The sequence below is a fragment of the Osmia lignaria genome, chromosome 9 (genome assembly GCF_051020975.1).
Source record: "Osmia lignaria lignaria isolate PbOS001 chromosome 9, iyOsmLign1, whole genome shotgun sequence".
Taxonomy (NCBI): domain Eukaryota; kingdom Metazoa; phylum Arthropoda; class Insecta; order Hymenoptera; family Megachilidae; genus Osmia; species Osmia lignaria.
The window spans coordinates 12,358,200-12,380,582 of NC_135040.1; the positions used below are offsets into that span (position 1 = coordinate 12,358,200).

The 22,383-nt window shown below is 39.6% G+C and overlaps 3 protein-coding genes across 4 annotated transcripts; all 3 read right to left on the minus strand.

The window, feature by feature from the left end:
• Positions 1–101: 101 nt before the first annotated feature.
• Positions 102–5,718, minus strand: LOC117605037 (ras-related and estrogen-regulated growth inhibitor). Of its 2 annotated transcripts, XM_034325824.2 has the most exons (6): positions 5,354–5,717; positions 3,698–3,811; positions 1,770–1,826; positions 1,180–1,253; positions 848–1,114; positions 102–765 (listed from the first exon to the last, which is right to left on the minus strand). In XM_034325824.2, the coding sequence occupies exons 2-6, from the start codon at positions 3,792–3,794 to the stop codon at positions 610–612; spliced, it is 651 nt and encodes a 216-aa protein (XP_034181715.1). In that variant the 5' UTR covers positions 3,795–3,811; positions 5,354–5,717; the 3' UTR covers positions 102–609. The 2 variants fall into 2 exon arrangements, with proteins under 2 accessions (XP_034181715.1, XP_034181725.1); XM_034325834.2 differs by lacking the exon at positions 1,770–1,826 and having other exon boundaries at positions 5,354–5,718.
• Positions 5,719–6,260: 542 nt separating this feature from the next.
• LOC117604998 (uncharacterized) lies at positions 6,261–9,882 on the minus strand. The gene is made up of 9 exons (XM_034325697.2): positions 9,665–9,882; positions 9,491–9,607; positions 9,174–9,426; positions 8,751–8,987; positions 8,487–8,682; positions 7,583–7,758; positions 7,325–7,505; positions 6,955–7,240; positions 6,261–6,766 (listed from the first exon to the last, which is right to left on the minus strand). The coding sequence occupies exons 1-9, from the start codon at positions 9,732–9,734 to the stop codon at positions 6,651–6,653; spliced, it is 1,632 nt and encodes a 543-aa protein (XP_034181588.2). The 5' UTR covers positions 9,735–9,882; the 3' UTR covers positions 6,261–6,650.
• Positions 9,883–11,171: 1,289 nt separating this feature from the next.
• Positions 11,172–22,124, minus strand: ple (tyrosine hydroxylase ple). Its single transcript, XM_034325683.2, has 7 exons — positions 21,685–22,124; positions 16,084–16,195; positions 15,749–15,847; positions 15,533–15,595; positions 13,838–14,657; positions 12,661–13,024; positions 11,172–11,994 (listed from the first exon to the last, which is right to left on the minus strand). Exons 1-7 carry the CDS (start codon positions 21,751–21,753, stop codon positions 11,830–11,832), a joined length of 1,692 nt encoding a protein of 563 aa, XP_034181574.1. The 5' UTR covers positions 21,754–22,124; the 3' UTR covers positions 11,172–11,829.
• Positions 22,125–22,383: the final 259 nt, after the last annotated feature.

The window sequence follows — 22,383 nt, forward strand, 5'->3', positions numbered from 1 at the left end:
ATAAGAACGGATTTATCATTATATCATGATTAAATATGATCAACTTTCTATGAAAATCATCTATTTTGAAGTTAAAATTATAGCCTTACATATCATCGTGATATAATAAATAGATAAAATATTTATTGTCATAACTTTACCTTATAAGTACAAAATAAATCTAGATCAACTAGCACAGGTTTCTGTATGTATATAAACTACACTCGTGTATGTTGTATTCATTATCAGCCTTGTAAAACGAACAAGCCATTCACTTTTCACACATTGTGAACCGAGTAATTGAATTTCGATGGAAATATGTATATCTTGCAAGACAATAAAGCGTTTCAGTAAAAAATATGACAACATATTGAAACGTTATACGCTTAAATTATTCTCTAACATAAAGCTTCTAAATGTACGTACCACGTTATAGTATAAATCATAGTTACTTGAAACTACATAAATCTTTGGTACTTAAAATTTTACTGATAAGTACGTGTATGCATGCATAAAATATGTTTCGTTACGCTTCGAAATTTTCTTAAATAGAATCATCACGATTTCCCGTTTAGTAAGAAAAAAATATAGATAGAAAAATGTTTCTTAGAAAGACTCCGCGTATAGAAATTAATCTTTCGGAAGTGCAGAATCGCTTTTCCCCCGGGAATAAGCACGGGTCGCTTTGCTACCGAGCATCCTATCCAATAACGATTGCTTGTTCCTCCTCCTGGCAGCCAAAACTTCTCGGCACAGTTCGTGAAACGATTCGGCAACTTGAGTTACCTAAAACAATACAATATTGTTACATTCAAATTATCCAAGAGAGAAAACTTTTTTACCTGGTCGAACCGAATAGAAAGTATACCTGTTCCGCGGCGGATACTTCACTGAACCAGCATTCGAAGTCCTTCGCGAGTATTTCTCCCTCCTCGGTGCTAACTTGCCTCAAATGAACCATATCGGCTTTGTTTCCAACTAAAGCAAGAGGCATCGTAGCCTCCGGATCAGCCACCGCCAGTGTTTCCTTCGCTTTTCGAACAAAATTGAAGGAACCTCGGTCGGTTATCGAATAGACCAAAAGCAATCCGTCAGCCCATTGTAGAGTTTCCGTGGATGGTAATTCATCTTCGCTCTGTAACATCGGAAAATATACTTTTTCATTATCCTCTGTCATTAACGAAACCGTTCGTTTCTTACCTTCGGGCAAGTGTCTAAAATTTCAAATAGTATCGGTTCACCGTCCACCAACACCTCGTGCTTGTATCTGTTTTCTAAAAAAAAAGAAAAAGAAAAATAATACAATTTTAATGTGATCAATAACTTACACCAACGCATTCGAAAAGACGTCAGAACAAAGAAATTATATAAGAAATTTTCATCGCGTTTCATTCGGTGATCAGGTAGCCGAAGACTGTTTAGTGGATCTTTCTAGTCCGGTCTAGTTTTAGATCCCCTCGATACGAGACACGTGCTCGCAAGAAAGTCCCTCGTCTCGTCTATCCCGCTTCTGTATTTCAACAAAACAAGGAGTTTTGTACGAGTATCAACCTCGCATTAGTACCCGTCCTGTCTAGTGTCAAATTCGTCTTCGATAAATTTAGACCAGACGCAGCCCAAGGTATGCGTAGGGAGAGTATACGCAGCCTTTTAGGTGCTTCAGCGCGGTTGTTGGCAATTTTTCAAAATAAAAGAAAAAAGAAAACTGTATGGAAATATACGCGACATTGTTATCGACGTTTCGTTCTGGTATCGAGAAGCCGCATCTTGTAAATCGAGATGTGCCTTACCTGACTGGTGATCATATTCCCCGATGTACCTCCTTGTTAGAAATCTCACTGTCAATGCTGGAACGTGAAAAGAATATCTGTGATATCGTTTTGAAACGTTCATAGGAATTAGCTTGAATTAGCGTTGTTATTCGATTCCAGTTTCTATCGTTAGAACTTTCCTCCGGCACCGTTTTCATCTATCAGGACAGTAGGTGGACGAGTGTGACACATATTAGATTGTGCATACATCAATAGAAATTCCGTGCACATATCTGTTAGAAAGTTATCAACCTACATTTTACCAGAACCAAGCGCTCTATTTCTATCGGTTCCTCTATGATATTCGATTAGCTCCAAACAGGGACGAATTGCATAAGATAACAAGTGCAATGATAGACATTTCTTCAAAATAACAGCTTGTGAGCTGTAGCTAGGATCTTACTACTTATTTTGAAATACTTTCTATAAATCTGAAATTTTTCTAGATGCATTAATTAGAATTTTGATTAATTCTATGTTAGAAATATAGAGACGACTAACTAAGTTTAAGGGTCCAGTTTCTTCTACTTTGACTCTCCCTGTCCTATCTGTAGGAATCAATTTCCACTCGATATCATGGAAACTTACACGATCTTGTTCGATACAATGCACGTTCCAACGTATCGTGATTCGATCGAGAGAAACGAGAGCTACAGCCTAGTGACCCGCTTCGAGGTATACCGCACTATTTTTACCTCGAACTCGAACCTGCCACGGTGCTACAGAACCTTGCACGAGCATCGAACGTCAGCTCGCGATGTTTCGTCTGAAAATTCAATGAAAAACTAGCCCGAAACTAAACGTGTCGTAGGAATTTTGATTTGTGAAATCGAAAGAAGAAGAGGAAGTGATTTTCCAAGGCGTCTAAAATTGTAGACTGGCCACAGCGGGTCTGGATCCCCGAAGACTAGAGCACGTTTCATCCCGTGACTGACAGGACCACCTGAACGCTTCATAGAGAACAAATTTATCGGCGATCGGGTATCTCTTGCTCGATTCCACCGAGCAACATCATTTGGACGCTTTCCCTCGCGTGGCTCGTTAAAAGTTTGCTGCTCCTCGTGCCAATTTCCTGCGCGGATCAATTCGGCTACCCGAATCAACTTTAACCACCCTTCCCCTTTCCTTTCTTTCGACGAAACCAGCAATTACTTGGCAAGTTAAAAATACAGCAAACGAAAACTGCAAGGAAAACATTGCCGTCATCGTTGTGTTCGAAACCGATATCTACGATTCATTCCTTTTTTTTTTTCTTCTTTTCTTTTCTTCTATTCGTGAGAAAACGCGATCGCGACGTTACGTGATCCAAGGAAATATTGAAATAAAATTTTATAAATAGGGCGGAACGCATAATCGCCGGGATCTAAGGCAATTATTTATTCACCTCTATGCCTTACACGTGCCATTACCAAAAATACACCCGGGTTGGCTTCTCTCTGGGTTCTGACCACGTTTCTCGTGCGCGCACACCTATCGCTTGGTCACCCGTTAACATGTGACTTGTGCACTTGTACTTGAATTAACAGCTGGGCTGATTCATTTTCTTCGAAGATTCTTCCTCTTCGTCTTCTTTGGGTTTCATACCGATCTGATTGAATATCATTCGAATATGTACTTTTCGATGGAAGTATGATTCTTGTACTTGTTTGGAAAGGGTTGAGTATTATAGAGCAGTGTTTTATTTTTTAGCACATTAATGAGAGAGAATTGATCATTATAATATTATTAGTATATCATAGAGTTATTAATAACACTATAATAATATTTGCTAGGCAAAATGAGTGATGTTACACTTTCGAGCACAGTAAAGAGGAAGGGTTAAATATTAGAGCAAACGTTCGATGGTTCAAATTTGAAAAGATGAAAATTAATATATAATTGAAATTTAAGATAATTCTTATACCCACCACTTTTCCCAACTCCTGGCGCCCCGATAACAGCCACTTTTACCTCGCATAGCGAACTCTTCTTTCTTCGAATACCTCTGATCGCATTTGACGTCATGCTCCGCGCATTTGTCACTGAACAAAGTATAACAGAAGATCGTAACGTTAGCAAACGCGTTGAACGTGCGGATTAAGGGTGCCGTGTGTATTCAACGCGGACCGCAAAAATCTGTCGCGATTACATCTTTCCTTGGCCGGTTTCCACGAGCCTCGATTACGACTCCGAATTTCATATAAAATATTCGAAAGCGACACAGGTAGCGTGCATTCTGTTGGCGTTTGCCAAGGAAAACAACGCGAGAAGGTTGTATTTTCATAAAATTTAGTTAACACCTCGTGATCCACTGATCTAAAATTTTTCTACTTTTCATATTCTTCTTTTACATTCTGTCTAAAGTTAGACGAATGGTATAAAATTTAAAAAAATGTAAATGATATAAAATTCTGATTATCTCTCTCCATGGTGCGTCATTCAAAAGTTAATTTTCTTCAGTCCAGAAACATAATTTCCAATAATCTTCGCTTATTTCCAATTTGTACCATGGATGCAATTTCTTGATTTGCTTTCATCTTAAGAAGAGCCTGATACTTTTCCCGTGTCGGAAAATTCCTTCCTCTACGTTTCTCTTCAGCTACTGAAAATCTTAGTTGCATGAGACTGCTCCGATGTCGAAGAGGTCGACGTTTCCAAATATCCTGCACCCGTTTCCATTTACCGGCTGTCTCGTGTCTCCCCTTCGAAATCAAAACGGGATCAACCGAGCCGTTTCGCCTCGTGTTCCTCTTCGAACGAAAGTTTAAATACACCGTACTCCTCGGCGTCTTTCGGATGAAAGAAAACGAGGGGAAACGGAGGCGGAGAAAGAAGCGACGGAATCGAGGTGCGTGCAAACCTCGTGGAACAGAGAAGGCCCGACTTGATGGTTACATTAATAGAACGGTTCGCACATGTACCGTGGAATCTGAAGAATTTACTCTGGCGTCTAACGATGTACCATCACCGCGCGTAAGTGGCGTCATGGGTATACCAGACACCCCGTGGATTTCTAATCGACCGCGTTTTCATAGCGGACCGTACACCTGAATTCGCAGGTACGGTAGTCGCGGAAATATAACGTGTTTATTATACAATAAAGATTTTCTAACAACGAAGGAACGGCTACATTGTTCGACGATAATGCCCGTAGTGCCGCGTGTGGATCGCACCTTTAATCCTAGAAAGATGGGGCATTGTACGTAACCATGGAAACATGGAAATTTTAGGACGGACTATAGTGCATCGCGTTGCAATGCAAAAATTTGCATAACGCGCCAAATTGCAGCATATTGCAACGTACTATTAATTTTCTTTAATACTTGGAATATTTAAAGATACTTAATAAAATTTGTTAATTAACCACGTTGTATTTCAACGACCATTATACCTTACTTATTTTCATATTCAAAGATTATCGAACGTGTTCCTCGACCGTGGAGAAAATTGACAAAGCGTAAACAAAGAACGTTCTAATTTAATAAGTAAGTCAAGGTGCCAGTCTATCAGCATTCAATAGGATTTCCAATAACTGTTACGAACGCGGCGTTATTTTTCTTTCTTCATCGACGTGGATTACTTACCAGTCGGTTAGAACGCGCCGTTGTATCTCTCTCTCAGCATTCCTCGAAACACTTTCTATCAGCTCGTTAGCCCGGCGAACATAACGGCCTGTGGTGAACGTAAGCGAGTATCAAAGTTAGGTGAATTCGCGACGCGATACCGTTCCTCCTATTATCTGTTATCGAACGCGAACGGCTACCTGTCCGAATACAATCGAGGGAAACGGAGCGGAAGGGATCGATATCGGGAATCCACGGAACCGACTAGTCGATCTAGTTTCGCATGGTGAGAATCACGTGTTTCCTGACAATATAGTGGTTCCGTTGCGTGATCCGACTCGCTTCTTGGTCTCCGACCGACTGTCTCTCCCCATTCTCTTTTGGCGGCTCCGCGAGTCCGGGCCTTCTTTATTGCTCGGTCGAGCCACGTACGAACGATATTCACTTCCGGTGCGGGAGTGCGCACCAACCAGAAGAAGGTCGTGTTTCGAAAACTTGTACACTCGGGTGCAATGTAGGCTCATATAGTTAGCCCTTGATTTTGAGGGAACGTAGGGAGACCCTTACCGTATGCTTCCAGCCAGCAAATGTAGAGTTCAAATACTTTGGCACGGGTTCGAATCCAGTCGAGTGAACTTTTTTTTTTTTTTTTATACAATTATTTTTTATGATTATAGAAGTAATTCCAGTTATAGAAATGATAGAAATATTTTTTTATAATTATAAAAATATAGTAATTTATGTGATTTGATAAAAAATTTGAAATCTATGTCAGGGACGTTATCCGAATATCCCATATTATGCGTTTTTCCAAATTTTTTTTTAAACTAGCTTATTTTAGATATAGATCTATCAGCCTTTGTTAAAATCTCCTCCTTGTTTAAGGAACAAAGGTGAATAAGGCGATCGATAGATCATTTCTTCTTTTGCACTCGACTGTACTCGTTTTTAAATCGACACAAATATTGACTTGGCGGTTCGCGATCGTAAAGTAATTCACGGAATGTTTCTTCCGGTTACGCGTGCAAATCGAACGGGTGTTTGCAAACCGACGAGGAACAGACCGATCGGAATCGTTATTATTATTAACTGCGGTGACGTGTTCGTTTATGTTTGGAAAATAAGCAAAAGTACAGCTGCGAGGCTTCCGATTTATTCTAAATCGTGTTCTCGATCTGCGAACGATTTTTAAGATCGTTTGTGGACATCGATAGAAATGATTTTCAAAGGATGTGATAAACTAGAAGTGGTTTCGATATGGTAGAGTTATTATTTTGCCGACGGTTCGAGTCTGCGGAGATGGATTTAATATTCTTCGTTAGAGGAGCCACTCGCCAGTGGTTTCAGGACTTCCTTCCTTTCCGACTTTCCTCGCTTCCGGGCAACCACCGAAAATCCAATTTACCGCTCGGATTAAGGCAGGTGTTACTCGATCTAAATAAAAAAAAATCCTTTGTGTCAAATTTAATTTACAATGAGGTGTATTTGATTGTAATAATCATTTTTTTATTTCCATTTTATCCTTGTTATCGTTTAAATAACTATAGTCGCCCTTAGTACTTAAAGGGGTTGACTCTAATAGTAGGCTTAATTGGCAATTAGGAGAAATATTTTGAACGTACTTTTTAAAATAGGCTCCGTCTCAAACTCGTTGCAAATGTGATCAAAAATCGAATCGTCTGAATTTCTTTTGTACAAATAATTTTCCCTCTGAGGTTTTTCATCAAGATCATGCTTCACTGTTACTCGTTCACCAAGATGAGAAATTTCATCATCAGCTTCCCCGCTTCGATCAGTGAAATAAGAAACATCGTTACAACAGGAACTTTTCAATGGATTGTTGGTCCTAGAAATCTTCCTTCGAACGTTTCTACATGTACTTTCGTATTGATGTCCATTTTCTTGCCACTTTTGATAAACAAAAATGTTCGAATTTAAAACTTAGAAAGTATTTTCTTAAATATTAGTTTTTCGTTTGGAAATTTTAATCACCTGATGAGAATGATCTATTTTATCTTCTTTTCGAAAATCCACTTTACGACTGTTCAAATTACTTAACTTCATAAAACGACCACCTTCGTGATTGTACTTTGTGTAATTTGAGGCTTGCAAGTTTTCGTTGTTCTCCTCTATCTTTTTGTGCAATTTCGAGCTCAACATGCTTCGAGATGATCTGTAATGAATAAATTTTTGAAGATTTACAATATTTCCATTGGCTAGTTGTTTGTCATGCTGATAGTAGTTAATTACTTTAGTACATTCTTTGTATCAGCTGAAGAACCAAGAATATCAGAACATCCGCTATCACAACATTCACCACCGCACTGATACTCACTCGTCTGATACATTGATTTATTGACTGAAAATCTAGAATCTACTTCAGGTATTGAGTTTAAGTCAACATCCTTAACGTACGATTCCATTCCCTGTAGTGGTACAAAATGACAATTCTAGAGCATATGATTATCACAAACAGATTCAGTGTTTTTTCTATTCTAATTAAATTTAAAAAAGAAAAGATCGCTGTGGAATTGGGAAACTGAGTGCTAATCAATAATTAAACTATATAGCAATATTAAGTGACATCATATTACTGTAAAATAACTGGTTTAATAAATTATAAATACTTCGCGCGCCTTATTTTTGAATGTTTAATTTCTTGCTGGACGATTTGAAAATAATACCACTTTTTTCTGGGGTTCCACCGCTAGATGACTGTAGCATCTGTTTCCCAGATGAAGAACTATATTTTTTTATTTTTATAATATAATGCTCCAAATAATCTTAAAATTAGATTATTAGGTTATTCAGGATTAATTGTCAGCAAGTTATAAAAATCATTCATTTTGCAGAAAAATATGATTTTCTGTTTGGTTAATTTTCCCACGCGCTGCTAGATGGTGCTAGTGATACTGTTTTGAATTTTCGGGAAGATATTAAATTTAAAAAATACCTTATACAATTTTCTCAGTTTATGATATTAATTATTTTGCAATGACCTGATGTCATTTTTATACCATTCAAATTAATTTATTAATTACTGTTTGATTGTAATCCTCTTTTACTTCTTATGTTCATTTTTAAAGAACTCTATTTCCACAATCTCCGCTTATTACAAATACCGCACAATCTAATGTTATTAAATTAAAATTACCGGTTCTGTTGGATGGTCATTATAATCTCTAGTAGGTCCTTCCTGTTCCAAGACGGAAGCTTCCGCTATCGAGGACAGTTTATCAGTCGAAGTACCACATTCCCTGTATTCTAGCTTAACATAAGGATCCTGTACAATGACCACATCATCTTTGTCGTATTTTTCATCTAACATTGCCATTTGTTGTGGGCTGCCACTATAACACTCGAAATAATGAAAAACACTTTGCTGATGTTTTGTATCATAAATTAATGATATTCTTACCTGATCAGAAGCGCATAATTTTCAACAGAGGCCTCGCTGGGTCGTTTCGCACCGTACAGACTATTCTTGAAATATTTTGATAAATCCTCCAGTTTGTCAGAATAGAAGTAGACTGGTTTCGTCACTTCCGTCGAGGACTCGCCGGAAATGTCTTTAACGAAACTGCCACGCAGACGTTGACGAGAGTGTCGGTGCTCTTTACATTGTTTCATGTTTATTTTCTTCTTTTCTCTGTTCCTGTTGAATATTAAATATTGCATAAATTTTAAATTAATGAAGAGGGAGTAGCCTCTCATCATTTGCATTTAGTTGGGGGAACAGAAGAAGAGTCTAAAATATTCTTTAATTCCTAATCATACCTAATTCGCGAATTAAAATCAATAAAATTCATTTTTTTTATTACTATCGACAACTTCAACCGACCCGATCAGTAATCCATCGCCATCGACGAACATCTTCGCCCTCTTCCCTTGATTCTTCTGCATCAACTCGAAATCTTCATCGTCTTGAACCTCCCTCGAGACACGTTTCTGAGCCGCCAGAGATTGTTCGTATTTAACACGATGATACTTGGACTTGATCTTCTCGTAAATTTGCTCGTCCTCGCGCGTGCTCAGCACCGCTTTCAAACCATCCGCCGTGAGATCGATCAGTACTCGACAAATTTTCCTCGCATCTGTTGACGGAAACGTAATAACCCTTTTTCGTAAATCACGAAAAAATATTTCCCTGTTACTCACGTGGTCGCGATTCGGGGACGTAATAGAGAACGACACCGGAAATCATCAACGTTATCAGAGATAAGCGTTTCAAGTAACTGATCCAGCCAAAGACGCTGAACGAATCCTCCTGATAACCTGTCGAACGAAGAAGGAAGTCATATCGATCACCTGCGCGAACGCACTTTCACTTACTGTCGCTGTTCGATCTCGATGCCACGCACTGTAACACGTGCGCGATCAGAACCGACAGCAGGAATTTCATGTTCGTCGCGAATCGACCGGCCAGTCGTTCGTCGTTCGGTTAGTTTTTCGATCGGTGCTTACGTGAGGATCGTCATGTTTCTAGTAGCACGCGAACAGGAGACGGAAGGTGGCAACGGAGTTCATCGATGCGAGATCGCATCGAAATATCAGGAAGCAAATTTCACTTCGAAACGTGTCGCTCACGTGAGTAACGGTTGTAACGGTATGCGTTTTAGCCTCTATTCGACGATTTAGGACCGGCTTAAATTCATTTTTCTTAAATAAAATTAGGAAATGTAAACCGTAGCAAAGTTTATTTCGTATGCCCTGTCATTTCCCTAAGATTTGGTTATTTCACCATTTAACTTCTGTTTGAAATATTTTTTTCCATTTTTTGCATTTTGAAAATTATCCACGTGTCAAAAGATGACAATGTCATTTTACTTTGAAATTAATTTTCACCTCCCAAGGGTGATCAAGGCTCCTCGTCATTCTGTTATTAGATCATTCTATAAACCCAAAAAATTTTTATTAGAAAAACGAAATTTCTACATATGGTTCTGATCCGATGTCCTACACCGGAACTCGTACCGATTTCGCGCGTGTCTGAACGTTGAACAGAGACGTCAGCATAGTTGCGATTTTTTTCAAATTTTTCTAAAATTAACCCTACTGATGTATTTTATTGAGATTCTCGCCAAAGATATCCAACTGGTATCGGCGATGAATATGGAATTCTTAGGATGTCTGGTGCCTCTTCTTAAAATAAATGAAAGAATTTACGAGCGAAATAAGAAAGATCGGTATTCGGATAAGAAAGACCGAATGGTGTAACCTTATTCCCTAGCTGTTTGACATTTCGCACTTGACACAGAAATTACATTGATTTTGTATTAATTTCTAATTACGACAATAGTAACATTAATTTTTCAATTTATCAATTAAAAGCGACAAGGTGAAATAAACGAAAGCACCGTGTAAGATTCATATCTTAGGTTTTTATTATGCTCTGAGTACTTTACAATATAATACAAAGGAAATCTAATGCGCCGGATCATTTTCGAACGCATTCGAACGAGAAGGAAAAAGTATTTGGTACGAGTTAGCAAGAAAATAATAAGTGCAGGGTGCACAAGCAGAGGACTCGCACTACACTCTAAACGGTGCGTTTTTAATACAACATTGATCCGTGACTTCGTTAACGAAGTTTTACATTTCCATGAATAGTAATTTGTTCCTTGGGAAACAACCCCGATCCTCTCTTATATTCATCCATAGTATCTATCGAGAGAACAAATCTGTCTCCCAAGAATCAAAGTTTCGTTAATGGTTATCGAGAACAGAAAAAAAGAAAAGAAAATCTACGATTGCCTGTTTAATACTAGTCGTCCTGTTCGTACAATTGATCTAAAATCGAAGACGACACGCTGATATCACTTACTATCGCGGTGGATACTTTTGTATGGCTACGTGTAACTACTTGAAAACACAACTACGCAATAATTCTACGACTAATACACAATAATAATACAATAATAATAAGATGTAACACGATAGAATAAAATACAATAGGACGCGTGTAACGTAAACGGCGAAATTTCCACGCTGACAAGTGTCTCGGGCTCGAGTCGTTTTCAATCATCTAACCAATAAATATAGTATTTTTTTTTTTTCTTATTTTCACGAATGACGCGCGTGGACGAGGGACGCTAATTGAATAAATAACACGATTAAATTATTGGCTCCATCGAATACGGTCCACGCGCGTGTGCCAACGACGAATCCGCTTCGGTTACACGCGGATGAGCGACTTTATACAGAGAGTGAGGACGATTTAATGCGAAACGACGAACGATGATGGAAATGACGTGACATGTGTAGCAACGAGCCAGTGTGCCTAGACGACTTCGACGTATTTTCCATAGAGAAACGTTGCCCTCGAAATCGTGTATCACCTTTCTCGAAATGATTCTTTCGATCGATTGAAATTCGCTACGTAGACATAGAGCTTCGAAAAAGAAAGAAAACGTCGGGGATTCTCGAGCGAGTATGCTCGGTGATTCGCGAAAGGAAGAACCGTATCGTGTCACGAGGATGAAACACCCTCCTCGTCTTTACGCGAAGGACCTCTTGATTTTGTCGATCGCGTTCGTAAGGTGGGTCATCTCCGTGTTCAATTGGGACACTAGGTTCTCCAACCTGTCCACGCTGTCGAGCACCTCGACACGTTGCGTGTGGGGATCGTATCTGACCTCGAAGGGTCTGCTCATGGTGGCCACCTGGAATCAAAGAATTATTAATAATTAGAAACTAGAATTTTTCACTTTTCAGTATTATCTTGACCGGAAACCTTTTTTCCAATTAACATTATTAAATTTGTATTTAGAAAAAAAATACCGAAAAAAAGCCTTTGAGAAATTAACTATTGATAATTTAATTTAATTGGAAATTTTGCAAGAAAATAATCGAGCACAATTATAATTAACGTTTATGGATTCCTGTTCACTTTTCGTTTTCACTTTTCAGTATTATCTTGACCGAAAACCTTTTTTGCAATTAACATTATTAAATTTGTATTTAGAAAAAAAATACCGAAAAAAAGCCTTTGAGAAATTAACTATTGATAATTTAATTTAATTGGAAATTTCGCAAGAAAATAATCGAGCACAATTATAATTAACGTTTATGGATTCCTGTTCACTTTTCGTTTTCACTTTTCAGTATTATCTTGACCGAAAACCTTTTTTGCAATTAACATTATTAAATTTGTATTTAGAAAAAAAATACCGAAAAAAAACCTTTGAGAAATTAACTATTGATAATTTAATTTAATTGGAAATTTCGCAAGAAAATAATCGAGCAAAATTATAATTAACGTTTATGGATTCGCGTAAGAGCGCACCGTCTGTTCAGCATCGAAGTCTCCGACAGAGCGATATACATACCCAACGACGGAACTTCTCCTTGGCGTCTTCGAAGCTTTCTGCCACGTAATAAATCGGTTGATATTCTTGATCCTGATACTTCTGAAGGGCAGTGGTGGTTGGTTCGAAGGCTCTGTGCTCGCATTTGTCGCTGAGAGCGTGAAGCAGCTCTCCGTAAGCGGACAAAAGACCAGCGCCGTAGGCTTTCACCTCTTGACCCTCCTTGCAGAGACCGAACTCGACGGTGAACCAGTAGATGGTCGACAATTTTTCGATTTCCTCGTCGGAGGCACCCAACGAAGCTAAACCGATTTCCTGAGAGAATTGAGCGAAGCTTGGATCGGCCAACAGCGGCATGTGTCCCAGGAGCTCGTGGATGCAATCTCTGCGAATGGAAAAGAGAAGAATTTCATTCTAACGAAAGGAGGAAAATTAAACGAGTCTTTAATTAGACGCTTAATATCATCGGGAATAATTATGGTCGTTCTTTAATCGGCGCCGAGCGAAGGCAATTTAACGAAAAAGGGGATGAAAGCATAAAGCAGGGGTGAAAGTTCGCCGGAAATTAGATAGGGGCTCTTTCATCTCTGCATTAATAACGATATAATTTCGTTATCCACAATTTCATGGTGAAACGAAATCAACGTAACTCGAAAGAGCAATGCGAAAAGAAAATAATAGCAGAAACACTTGTATTAAATGGAAGATCAAAAATGAATGGAAATTTGCATAATTTTCTGTTTGATAAGGATCGAAGAGTTTGTCATCAGGATGACTGCTCTCTAACAGAAGATGCCTTCGTTGGAATCGAAAATTTCACCAAGGCGGAAGGTACTTCCGTCTAGATACAAGATCGCATCCCTGGAAACTAAGTTATCAACGCCATCGCGTCGTTAAAAGCCAATTAGAGCTCCATTACGAGCTTAGAGAAGCGTGGTAATTCTATTATTATCGTTCTCTGTGTAACGTCAGCCCTCTCTCATCATAACCCACTCGATCGATTGCCCTCCATCGAGTCGTATGAAACAGATCTCCTCCCAATATAAACTCATTGAATATTAAAAGAAGCTTAGATTGCCCTAAAAATTATTATTCCAAGAATCATGAAGCGACTGTGCTCATTTTTGCTATAAAATCCCCATTTAACATTAGATGATCATATTGACAAAAGAATTGAAAAACATTGAAAAATACTTACGGTTCTGGCGTGTGGTACGGGCTATTGATGTGACGAATGTACTGGGTGCTCTGGAACACCCTGAACGCAAGACTGGACAGGAAGTCTCTAGCGGTGAGCAGTCCAGCCGCGGGACGCAGAGTGAACCCGGTGCTCTTCTTCAAGAAATCGCTCACTTCTTGAAGCTGAGGTATACGATGAGCCTCGAAGATCTTCTCCTCTTGCAGCTTCTTAAATACTCTCTGATACTCAACGCAAGCGTACTTCGGTACCAGGTCAACGACCGTGTTGAACACGCGGGACCAGGTGTCGTTCTCCGTCTCGGTGTAGGGAATGCTCGGGATTGCATCGCCGTATTTGTAAGCGAACGCGATCTCCGCGATGATCTTCCTGCGAGCTCGGTACTCCTTGTCGGCGAAACCGGGATGATTCATATCGAGATCGGGCTCGTACTTGGTCATCAGGTGGTTGCAGTTGTCGAGCTCGGACGCGTGTCGCGGGAACCACGGGTCTTTGATGCTGACGGAATTGTCCGCGAGCAGAGTGACGCCGTCTAGAGCGGCGCTTTGACGGAGATTCCTGATCAGTTGCAACAGGCTCTGCCTGGTCATGTCGACCTTCACTAGAACGTCGAACTGCAGGCCTTCCTTCTTCGAAGGTCGCGACTCCACGTGGGTGACCGTTCCCTTGAAGTTCTCGATCGTCTTCAGGATCCTCGCCAGTGAACTGATTCCCTCGCGTAGACGGAGAACTAGAGCCGCTTTCTGAACGGCGTTCTCGTTCTCGGGACATTCGGCTATGGTCTTTGCCAGCACCACTTCCTCCTCGGTCAATCCGGCGTCTGAAAGGAATCGTGAGAGACGGTGAGGGTTGATCTTCGCGAATTAAAATTTCTGTCGATGGATTCGACAGAGGATTTTTACTTTATTGTAGGCGTTTAGTGGAGGGGAAAGGCGGGCTGAGTCTCCCCGGACGTCATTAGCTCGGGTCGACGACCGCCAGGTGGCGGCGGGATTGAGTCTGTTCTCGCTGGCGCTCCCCCGGCATGAGTTCCAAAAAGCGGGGTTATAGGCGTCTGGGGCAGAGTCTAGCAAATGATCCCGAGACGAAACGACATTTTCTCTCCCTACATTATAGCAATTTTATTTTCATTTCAACCGAAGCGAAGTTAAGCTAGTCTCTATGTACGTGATTCAGGGATAATGCCTGAAAATTTCGCGTAGAATACCAAATCATTTTCCACGTTCTTACGCGTTATTTCGCGGCGCTAAGTGATTTCCGTGGACGGTAATAATCGAGCAATTCAAAGTCCATTTCCACGGAACCGTCGGCCAGTTTTATAGAGGCAACGGTGGGAATAAGGACAGAATAAAGTAGCTCTTATTGTCGCCAGCTACGTGACGGTCCGCGGGCGAAGATGAAGTAAGGCAAAAAGAGGAAATAACCGAGTTATACATTTATCGCGGGAAAAGGGTCCTCGGCTAATACGATTCTAAATGCACAAAGCGGATTGGAAAAAGACGAAGAACGGTTGGTAAAAGGTGGAAAGAGGTCGTCCGCGTAATTCAGCCAAGTGTAGAGAAAAGTAGCTTTTTGCTCTGGTATATACTCTTCACAATAGGGGCTGTTTCACTCTCAATTTACCTCAACCACTTTCCCCTCCTTATTGGAACCATCTGAATCTTTTGGATTTTTTCAATTGAAAATTTTACCTACCATCGTTGTAATCCTCGTCCGGTCTGCCATCGCTCTCCGATGAAGAAACTTCCGCTTTGGCTTCTGTAAGTCAAAGACAATTCCATGCTCGTACTAATACAACATCTAACATCTTCGAATTTTTACAATCTCTGAACGTATTTTAATTAGAATAAAAATGATATAAACTAATTATCGAGTCCAGAGATTGGTATTAAAAATTTTCTAAGTACAAACCTCCGTGTTTAGCAGCACAAGCCAACGTCTCCGCCTGTTCATCGTCGCTCGACGATGCATAACGTTCCGTCTCTAAGTGATCCTGATCGGTTATTGAGTCTAACAGCAAACAAGATTATCATGCAACATCGATGATACGCTTAATTACATATTGTTGAATAGTTGGTAATCAAGTTACACGAACAGCTTCTATTTAAATGACATAGTTCGATAGCTATTTGGAGCACGAATACACTTTAGATAAATTCATGCATTAGAAAGTGTACAACGTTCCATAAATATAGAAAATATCATAGACAATAGTATCATTATAATATGAAAGAAGAAAAACTTACCATTCGTACGTTGACGAGCTTCTTCCAACACGCTCTGCTTCGTTTGCTTGACAACCAACGTTTCGAAACGAGCATCGTCCACCAGGGATCTCCTTCTTGCCGGATATCCGTTCTAAACAAATCAAATAAACACTTTTCAGTAAGCCAAGTGCTTTGATTAAAATTAGAAAAATATATCTAAAGATTTAATTCAAAATTTAGGAAATGAGTCTAAAATTAAATTGAAATCAGTTACTAATTAACAGTGACTCCCTGTGTCATTCAACGGTTCAACTTTAAACGACGGATATCCTGTCTGATTTAGAACTGGCCAAAGCTTATCCAACTCGGTCAGAAAGATTCGATCACGAAGCAAAGACACGGAAATTAATTTTCCCCGGTGTCCGTCCTGTCGTTGAAGGGTCGGAAATTAGCGGATCCTGACAAAAGGAAGACAAAGCGTCTCCCAATCGCAAAGAAGATCACGCGCCAACGAACCACGTTTATAGAGATATTAAATGCTGGACAATCGGGACGGAGGATTGCCAAACGGAACGGCGCAAAAATGTATTACACAGGATTTAAATGAAAAAAAGAAATTGATTGAAGTATACGACATACTTCGTGGTAATATTTTTCCAGCACATCGCCGACGGGTTAATCGGAATACCAGTTGTTGTAGAGGATCATTAAGTTGTTCGTTAGAAATGTCACCGTGTTTTACCGCTGATTGCAAAGAACAGACGCGTTGAATGTCATTCAAATTCTTTACGAGGTGGTTTTCATGAATGGCTCGAGACCCGGTTTGATTTTCCAACCGAGTTAAGCGGTTGGCACGGTTTACAGAAAACGTGTAGTAATCCCTTTGACGACATATCGCTGCGAAGTGGGCCAAGTACTTTGCCAATGGAACGGATAGGTGACCGATGACTCTGTCGAATGATTGCATCAACCTGCTTGATTATCCCGTAGAGAGATTCAGAAAAATTGTTTTTTCGAACAGAGGTGAAGGAAAAACACACTAAACAGTATCGAACGAGTCGATCCTTTGGAGCGATGACTCGTATTCAAATGTGTCACCTGGCTGATTAATCTGATTCACGTAATTGTCCAGCTGTGGTTAATTAATTTATATACGCTATCCTTTGTTCCGTTTGCTTAGAATTTCCTGTGATTTTCGAACAGGTGCAAAGTGTTAATTTTCCAAAATAATCCTCGCAAAGTAATCCAGTGAAAAATCATTGCCTGTTAATCACACGACATTCCAAGAAACATGCAACTGGTATACGCACAAGAGTTTCGCGGTTGAGTGAAATATTCCACGGTGGATTGGAATTTTTTGCCGGTAAAACGAGGCTTAATGATCCGTGGCAAACGTGCCCAAGGTCGATCATTATTTCGCCATTAAAATCATAGCTCGCGTGGCGTTATTAATTAACGTGAACAGAATCCACGATGTAACCACCTACATAGTTAGTCTATGGAAACGTGACCAGCTGTTAGATAACGAAACGAGTTCTACGATAGACCGCGATACCGAAAATTCGACCACACGATCGTTCGTGTGAGAATTGTTTAACAGCGAACAAACGGCAGGTGAAATGCATAAGGCAACAAGAGGGATAAAAAAAGAAGTTGCAAGGCGACAACAACCGCAAATTGTCACATGATTAGCATTCATAATGTAGCATTAATATGATTTTTCTTAGAGCGAAGTAGAAATTCGAGAAAACAGTATCGTTCAATCTAACGAGTGTTGGATGGAAATTTTGTATTTGTAAATTTGAAAAATTAAGCATCATGAAATAACTTAAATGATTCTACTATAATGTTAGATGGAAATTTTGAATTTGCAAATTTGAAAAATTAAGTAGTATGGAATGACCCAAATGGCTCTACTGAAGCGTTAAATTGAGTTAACTCGATTTAAATCTGACTGAAATAATTTTAATAACAAAATTACTGAAATGCACTGATAATTCGATAAAGACATAATGTGCACATGCCGTACGCACCCAACGCTCGGTAACTGCAATGTTTTTCTTTTTTTAATCTAACGCTCACCGGGTTAAATAGAGCGATTAGCATAGTAAATCAACGAGCAGCCATCGATACACGTATATGATTTACCTGTGTATGTAACGTAGCATGGATCATGATTAATCGTGTTAATGCGTTGATAAGTGGTCAGAGGCGTTACCGTCGGTACGGCGAGCCTCCAAAGGCGAATAACGGGGGTTCGGAACTGTTCAGGGCCTCTCCGCGACTCTCTCTATCATCGGGAACTTACAATCACTTCGTTCTTATATTTATAACATATTCATAATTATCATGCGGGAGCCGAGGCCGAGCGATTTTGCAACGCGATACGATTACACACGATCCTGCGAAGCGATCGGCTAACATGGCTGCCTCCAATCGAGGGTGTTCAGAGTTAGTTACGCGATTTTGTAATAAATCCGTGCACCGATTAAGCTATTTGCTTATGCGCGATTCCATAATCGATCGATTTATCCAGGTTGATTGATTCTGCAGCTTGGAATTGCTATTCATTTATCTATCATACTAACGGACTTTTTAATAAACTCAGAGATACGCGTTATAGTTGAAACGGTAAATAATTAAGAACGCAACCGAGATCGGGTCATTTTTCACCCCTCGTTGAAGTAACGCGGTACACGCTCGATAAGGATCTATCCGGCACACGTGGAACGGATTCTGGATCGAACCTAGATCCGGTGCGGTCGAGTTCCGTTCGAATGACTCAGATTTATCATCGTCGTTGTTCGCCATTATCGTTAACAATGTTGGTAAATTGTGTAGCAATCATACGCGAGTCGATTTTTCTATTTAAATCTAAACGAAACGAACAGAACGTTTTCGTTTGGGTGATACAAGATTTTTCGTTTCCGATACAATAATCTCGAAAATTTCGTCAGCTTGACTCCCGGCCGAGGACGCGATCGCCTAATTACAACTCGTGTTAGCCGAAGAAGTGCTCAAGAAGCTGTAGAATTCATGATATGCGGAGAAAGTAACGGATCAGAGCGAAGAGCACATCTTTGCTTCGCCAGTGAAATTTCACGTCGTTCCGTGATCTTTGGTTTTTCGTTTTCTGCCGGGTCAGCGAACCGATCGCCGGGTCATCTCGCGGATCACCGTGCTTTCTATGGGAACGCGTTTATCTAGAAATTTGTTAATTTTCTCTCGTTAATTACTATTTTTCATTCGAATATCTTCTTATTCCTTCTAGCGATTCCAAACGCTACCCATAAGTGGCGTTTGAATATTAATCATTTTAATTATATAAAATTATTTTTGTGAATACTTAATTTTTAATAGAAAATAAAAAACTATGAAAAACAACGCGTGGGATAAATAAATGCCGATCGACGCGATGAAACGAGCCATGAATGAAAAAGTTTCCCGCAGACCTTGCCAAGATACCAATTAGAACGTCATATCGCACGATTTTTCTTCTTTTTATCTTTTTTTTTCGTTTTTTTTTTTTCTATAATGCACTGGAAAATGCACAGGGACGTGTCCTTGCGATTCTAATTCTCGGAGGACCTGTTCCTGCGAGGCGGAGCTCTCGTTATGAATGGAAAAAAGAAACTCGGCCTCGAATCGAGACTTCGATTGAAAGTCATCGTTGCACGATCTAAGGAGCGATAGTTTGCCATAGGAAAAGACAAACGAAGCGACCTTACCAACTTCGTTTACAGTGGAATTGAAAATTAAACGTTCTTAGAGGATCGCTAATTACACGTTAGATGATGTTATTTATTGCCTCATTGCGAACCATACATGGCGACTCGCGTCATTTTGAAAATAGATAAGGCTTTCGTTTGTTGAACGAAACGTGCAAACTTTTCGTGGAAAGTGTACAGAATTGAGCATTTTTTCCAGTTGACTTAGGAAGTCTTCTCGGTACTGTACTTTGCCATTTGCGAGTATCAGGGCACTTGTAAAATTTTCAATAAATTTGCAAAGTTATTAATTTTTTAGGTGGAATTTTGTAAGGTAAACAATACTGGAATAGAAAGTTGAAAATTTCAAAATAATAATAAAATAAGGACTCTGCAATCTTAGTACTACTAAAAATTTGAAAATTTGAAAATTCCAAAAGCATCCTATTATTTATGAACGATAGTGTATTTCCAAGGGAAAAGTAAAAGATTAAAGGTTGATTGCCGTCGTTTTCATTCGAGAATTCTTCATCTTTTTTCAAAATCCCGTGAAACGTTTCGAGGAAGGAATGATTGCACAAAGTCTAGATCTTGATTCGACTTGCTCGAATACAATGCAAAACGATTGAACGGCAAGGTCGTTAATGTTGCGCAACAGTCGTAATAATTAATCGTCTGTACTTTCTCTATACTGAGTCTCTTCTTCATTTCCAACCGGAGAATTTCACTCGTACGGTGGAACGGCCTTTTCGAAGGAAGGCTAAAAAGACGCGTGTATTCGTGTGTTCATGCACGAATTCACACAAACTCTTGATGTAATTTTTTTTTTTCTTTTTTACCTGTTACGAAATACACCGGACTTTTATCACGAAGTCACGTAGGCAAGCAAGAAAGAGGATTCTTCCATGTAAGAAAGTTCCGAGGAACTCAGACGAATCTCGTGGAAACCTACTTCTTAAGACGTCCCAGTAACATACGGCGTTGCTGTTCGACCACGTGTTATTATCATATGATTAAACGATAATGATTATGCTCGTTTCAACAACTTTGACTAGATTAACATCGAAATTAACAGTAATAATCCTTCTATCGTGTTCATAAAAAAAGACCTTATATTTATATTTCAAAGACCTTCACTAATTGTCCTAATTAACATTTCGAGACGTAATAAAATAATCAAATATTTTAGACATTGAAAAGTTAATAATAAGTAGAATATATTAACAATATTAGCCATCACTGATGAAGTATAGAGCAATGAGCATAATAAAATTAAAATTTTAATTGCCTTTTAAGCTGATTTATGAGATAGATGCATAATTGAAATTTAAATGAATGAAACTGAGTTGGGATCTTGTAGATCTTATAATAGAAGGGTTAACTGGAAAAGATCATTCTTGAAAGTGCTATCATGCAACAGGTTAATAATACTAAACGGGGAAAGCGAATAAGAGTGCTCGCAATTACAATGTTACGCGCTAAGTTCCCGCAGGTTTAAACGTTCGGCAAACTTCCCGCGCTTTCTCGCGTTCCCAATCGACACCTTAAACTCACTTTTACTTTATTAATTATTTATAAAATTATATTTTTAAACAATTTATTTCTATCAAAATATCTCACCACGATTCTACGATAATAATTCAAAAGATCGTTAATCCTTGGATAGCGGACCATGGAGAGAGCCACAATTTTAATTTAATGTCATATTTCATATTTTTTTCATTTTCTAAATTTTACACTATTTCTTTACCAATTATATGAAACTCTTTCGTTTGAAAATTATACATTTAATTTTGGATTAATAATATTTTTTGTAAGTTTGGATCTTAATTAACCCAAACTCTGCTAGTTAACACGTTGAATGATATACAATGGCCGGTACCACGAATTCAATTAAAAGAGAAAAAACATGTTGAGAACAGAAAGTACTCACCTCAATACTGTAAGACTTCTTGATAGCGAACATTTCGCGATTCTTCTGCGCCGCTGCGACAGCCATCATATCCGTCGTGTTGTTCTTCGTTGAGAAAACTGTTCGAGCCCGAAATCGGCTGCTTTTGTCTCTCGGTTTATCTCTTGTCGGAAAAACCGGGAATACTTGTATATGTGTAGCAGCAAGTGTACACCGTCGTCTACTGTCGAACCGGATGGATCGAACCGTTGATCAACGACGATTTATCAGCGAGACAATCACCGATCACGAAATGAATTCTTCTCGATCGAATCGGTGCTCGTCGAACTTGGATTCTTCACACTGCTAGTCGGTCTCGATCCTTGTTCTCGATGGCAACGACAACAACAACGACGCTGATGACAATTAATAACGGGTGGTTCCCGTGTACGAAGCGTGCGAGCGAATGCGCCTACGGGGCGGATTGCCGCCGCATATAAACGTTGCCTCCCTTCACCGCCGGCTAATGTCGGGGTCAGGGGTGCCCCCACCCCACCCTCGTTTCGGGTGGTCCATCAGCTGCAGCCACCGCCAACTCCGCCGTCGCCACCACCACCACCATCACCACCACCGTCACGTCCTCGCCGCTCCAACGACGACGCTTCCAACGTCCGCGCAGAACCGATTTTCGAACACCACGAGGTGCTTCGAGCAACAGCTCCTACCCATCGAGATTGACCC

What these genes read in the sequence shown, in the direction of transcription:
- LOC117605037 (XM_034325824.2), bottom strand. Translation starts at nt 3,794, where the DNA reads ATGACGTCAAATGCGATCAGAGGTATTCGAAGAAAGAAGAGTTCGCTA. An exon ending in GCCAGGAGTTGGGAAAAGTG is followed by an intron (nt 1,827 to 3,697) that starts GTGGGTATAAGA and finishes TTCACGTTCCAG; the next exon opens with CATTGACAGTGAGATTTCTA. An exon ending in GGAATATGATCACCAGTCAG is followed by an intron (nt 1,254 to 1,769) that starts GTAAGGCACATC and finishes CTTTTTTTTTAG; the next exon opens with AAAACAGATACAAGCACGAG.
- LOC117604998 (XM_034325697.2), bottom strand. Translation starts at nt 9,734, where the DNA reads ATGAAATTCCTGCTGTCGGTTCTGATCGCGCACGTGTTACAGTGCGTG. An exon ending in GGCGATGGATTACTGATCGG is followed by an intron (nt 8,988 to 9,173) that starts GTCGGTTGAAGT and finishes AATATTCAACAG; the next exon opens with GAACAGAGAAAAGAAGAAAA. An exon ending in AATTATGCGCTTCTGATCAG is followed by an intron (nt 8,683 to 8,750) that starts GTAAGAATATCA and finishes CGAGTGTTATAG; the next exon opens with TGGCAGCCCACAACAAATGG.
- ple (XM_034325683.2), bottom strand. Translation starts at nt 21,753, where the DNA reads ATGATGGCTGTCGCAGCGGCGCAGAAGAATCGCGAAATGTTCGCTATC. An exon ending in GGACGAGGATTACAACGATG is followed by an intron (nt 14,658 to 15,532) that starts GTAGGTAAAATT and finishes GATTCCTTTCAG; the next exon opens with ACGCCGGATTGACCGAGGAG. An exon ending in AGGAGAAGTTCCGTCGTTGG is followed by an intron (nt 11,995 to 12,660) that starts GTATGTATATCG and finishes CTTTGATTCCAG; the next exon opens with GTGGCCACCATGAGCAGACC.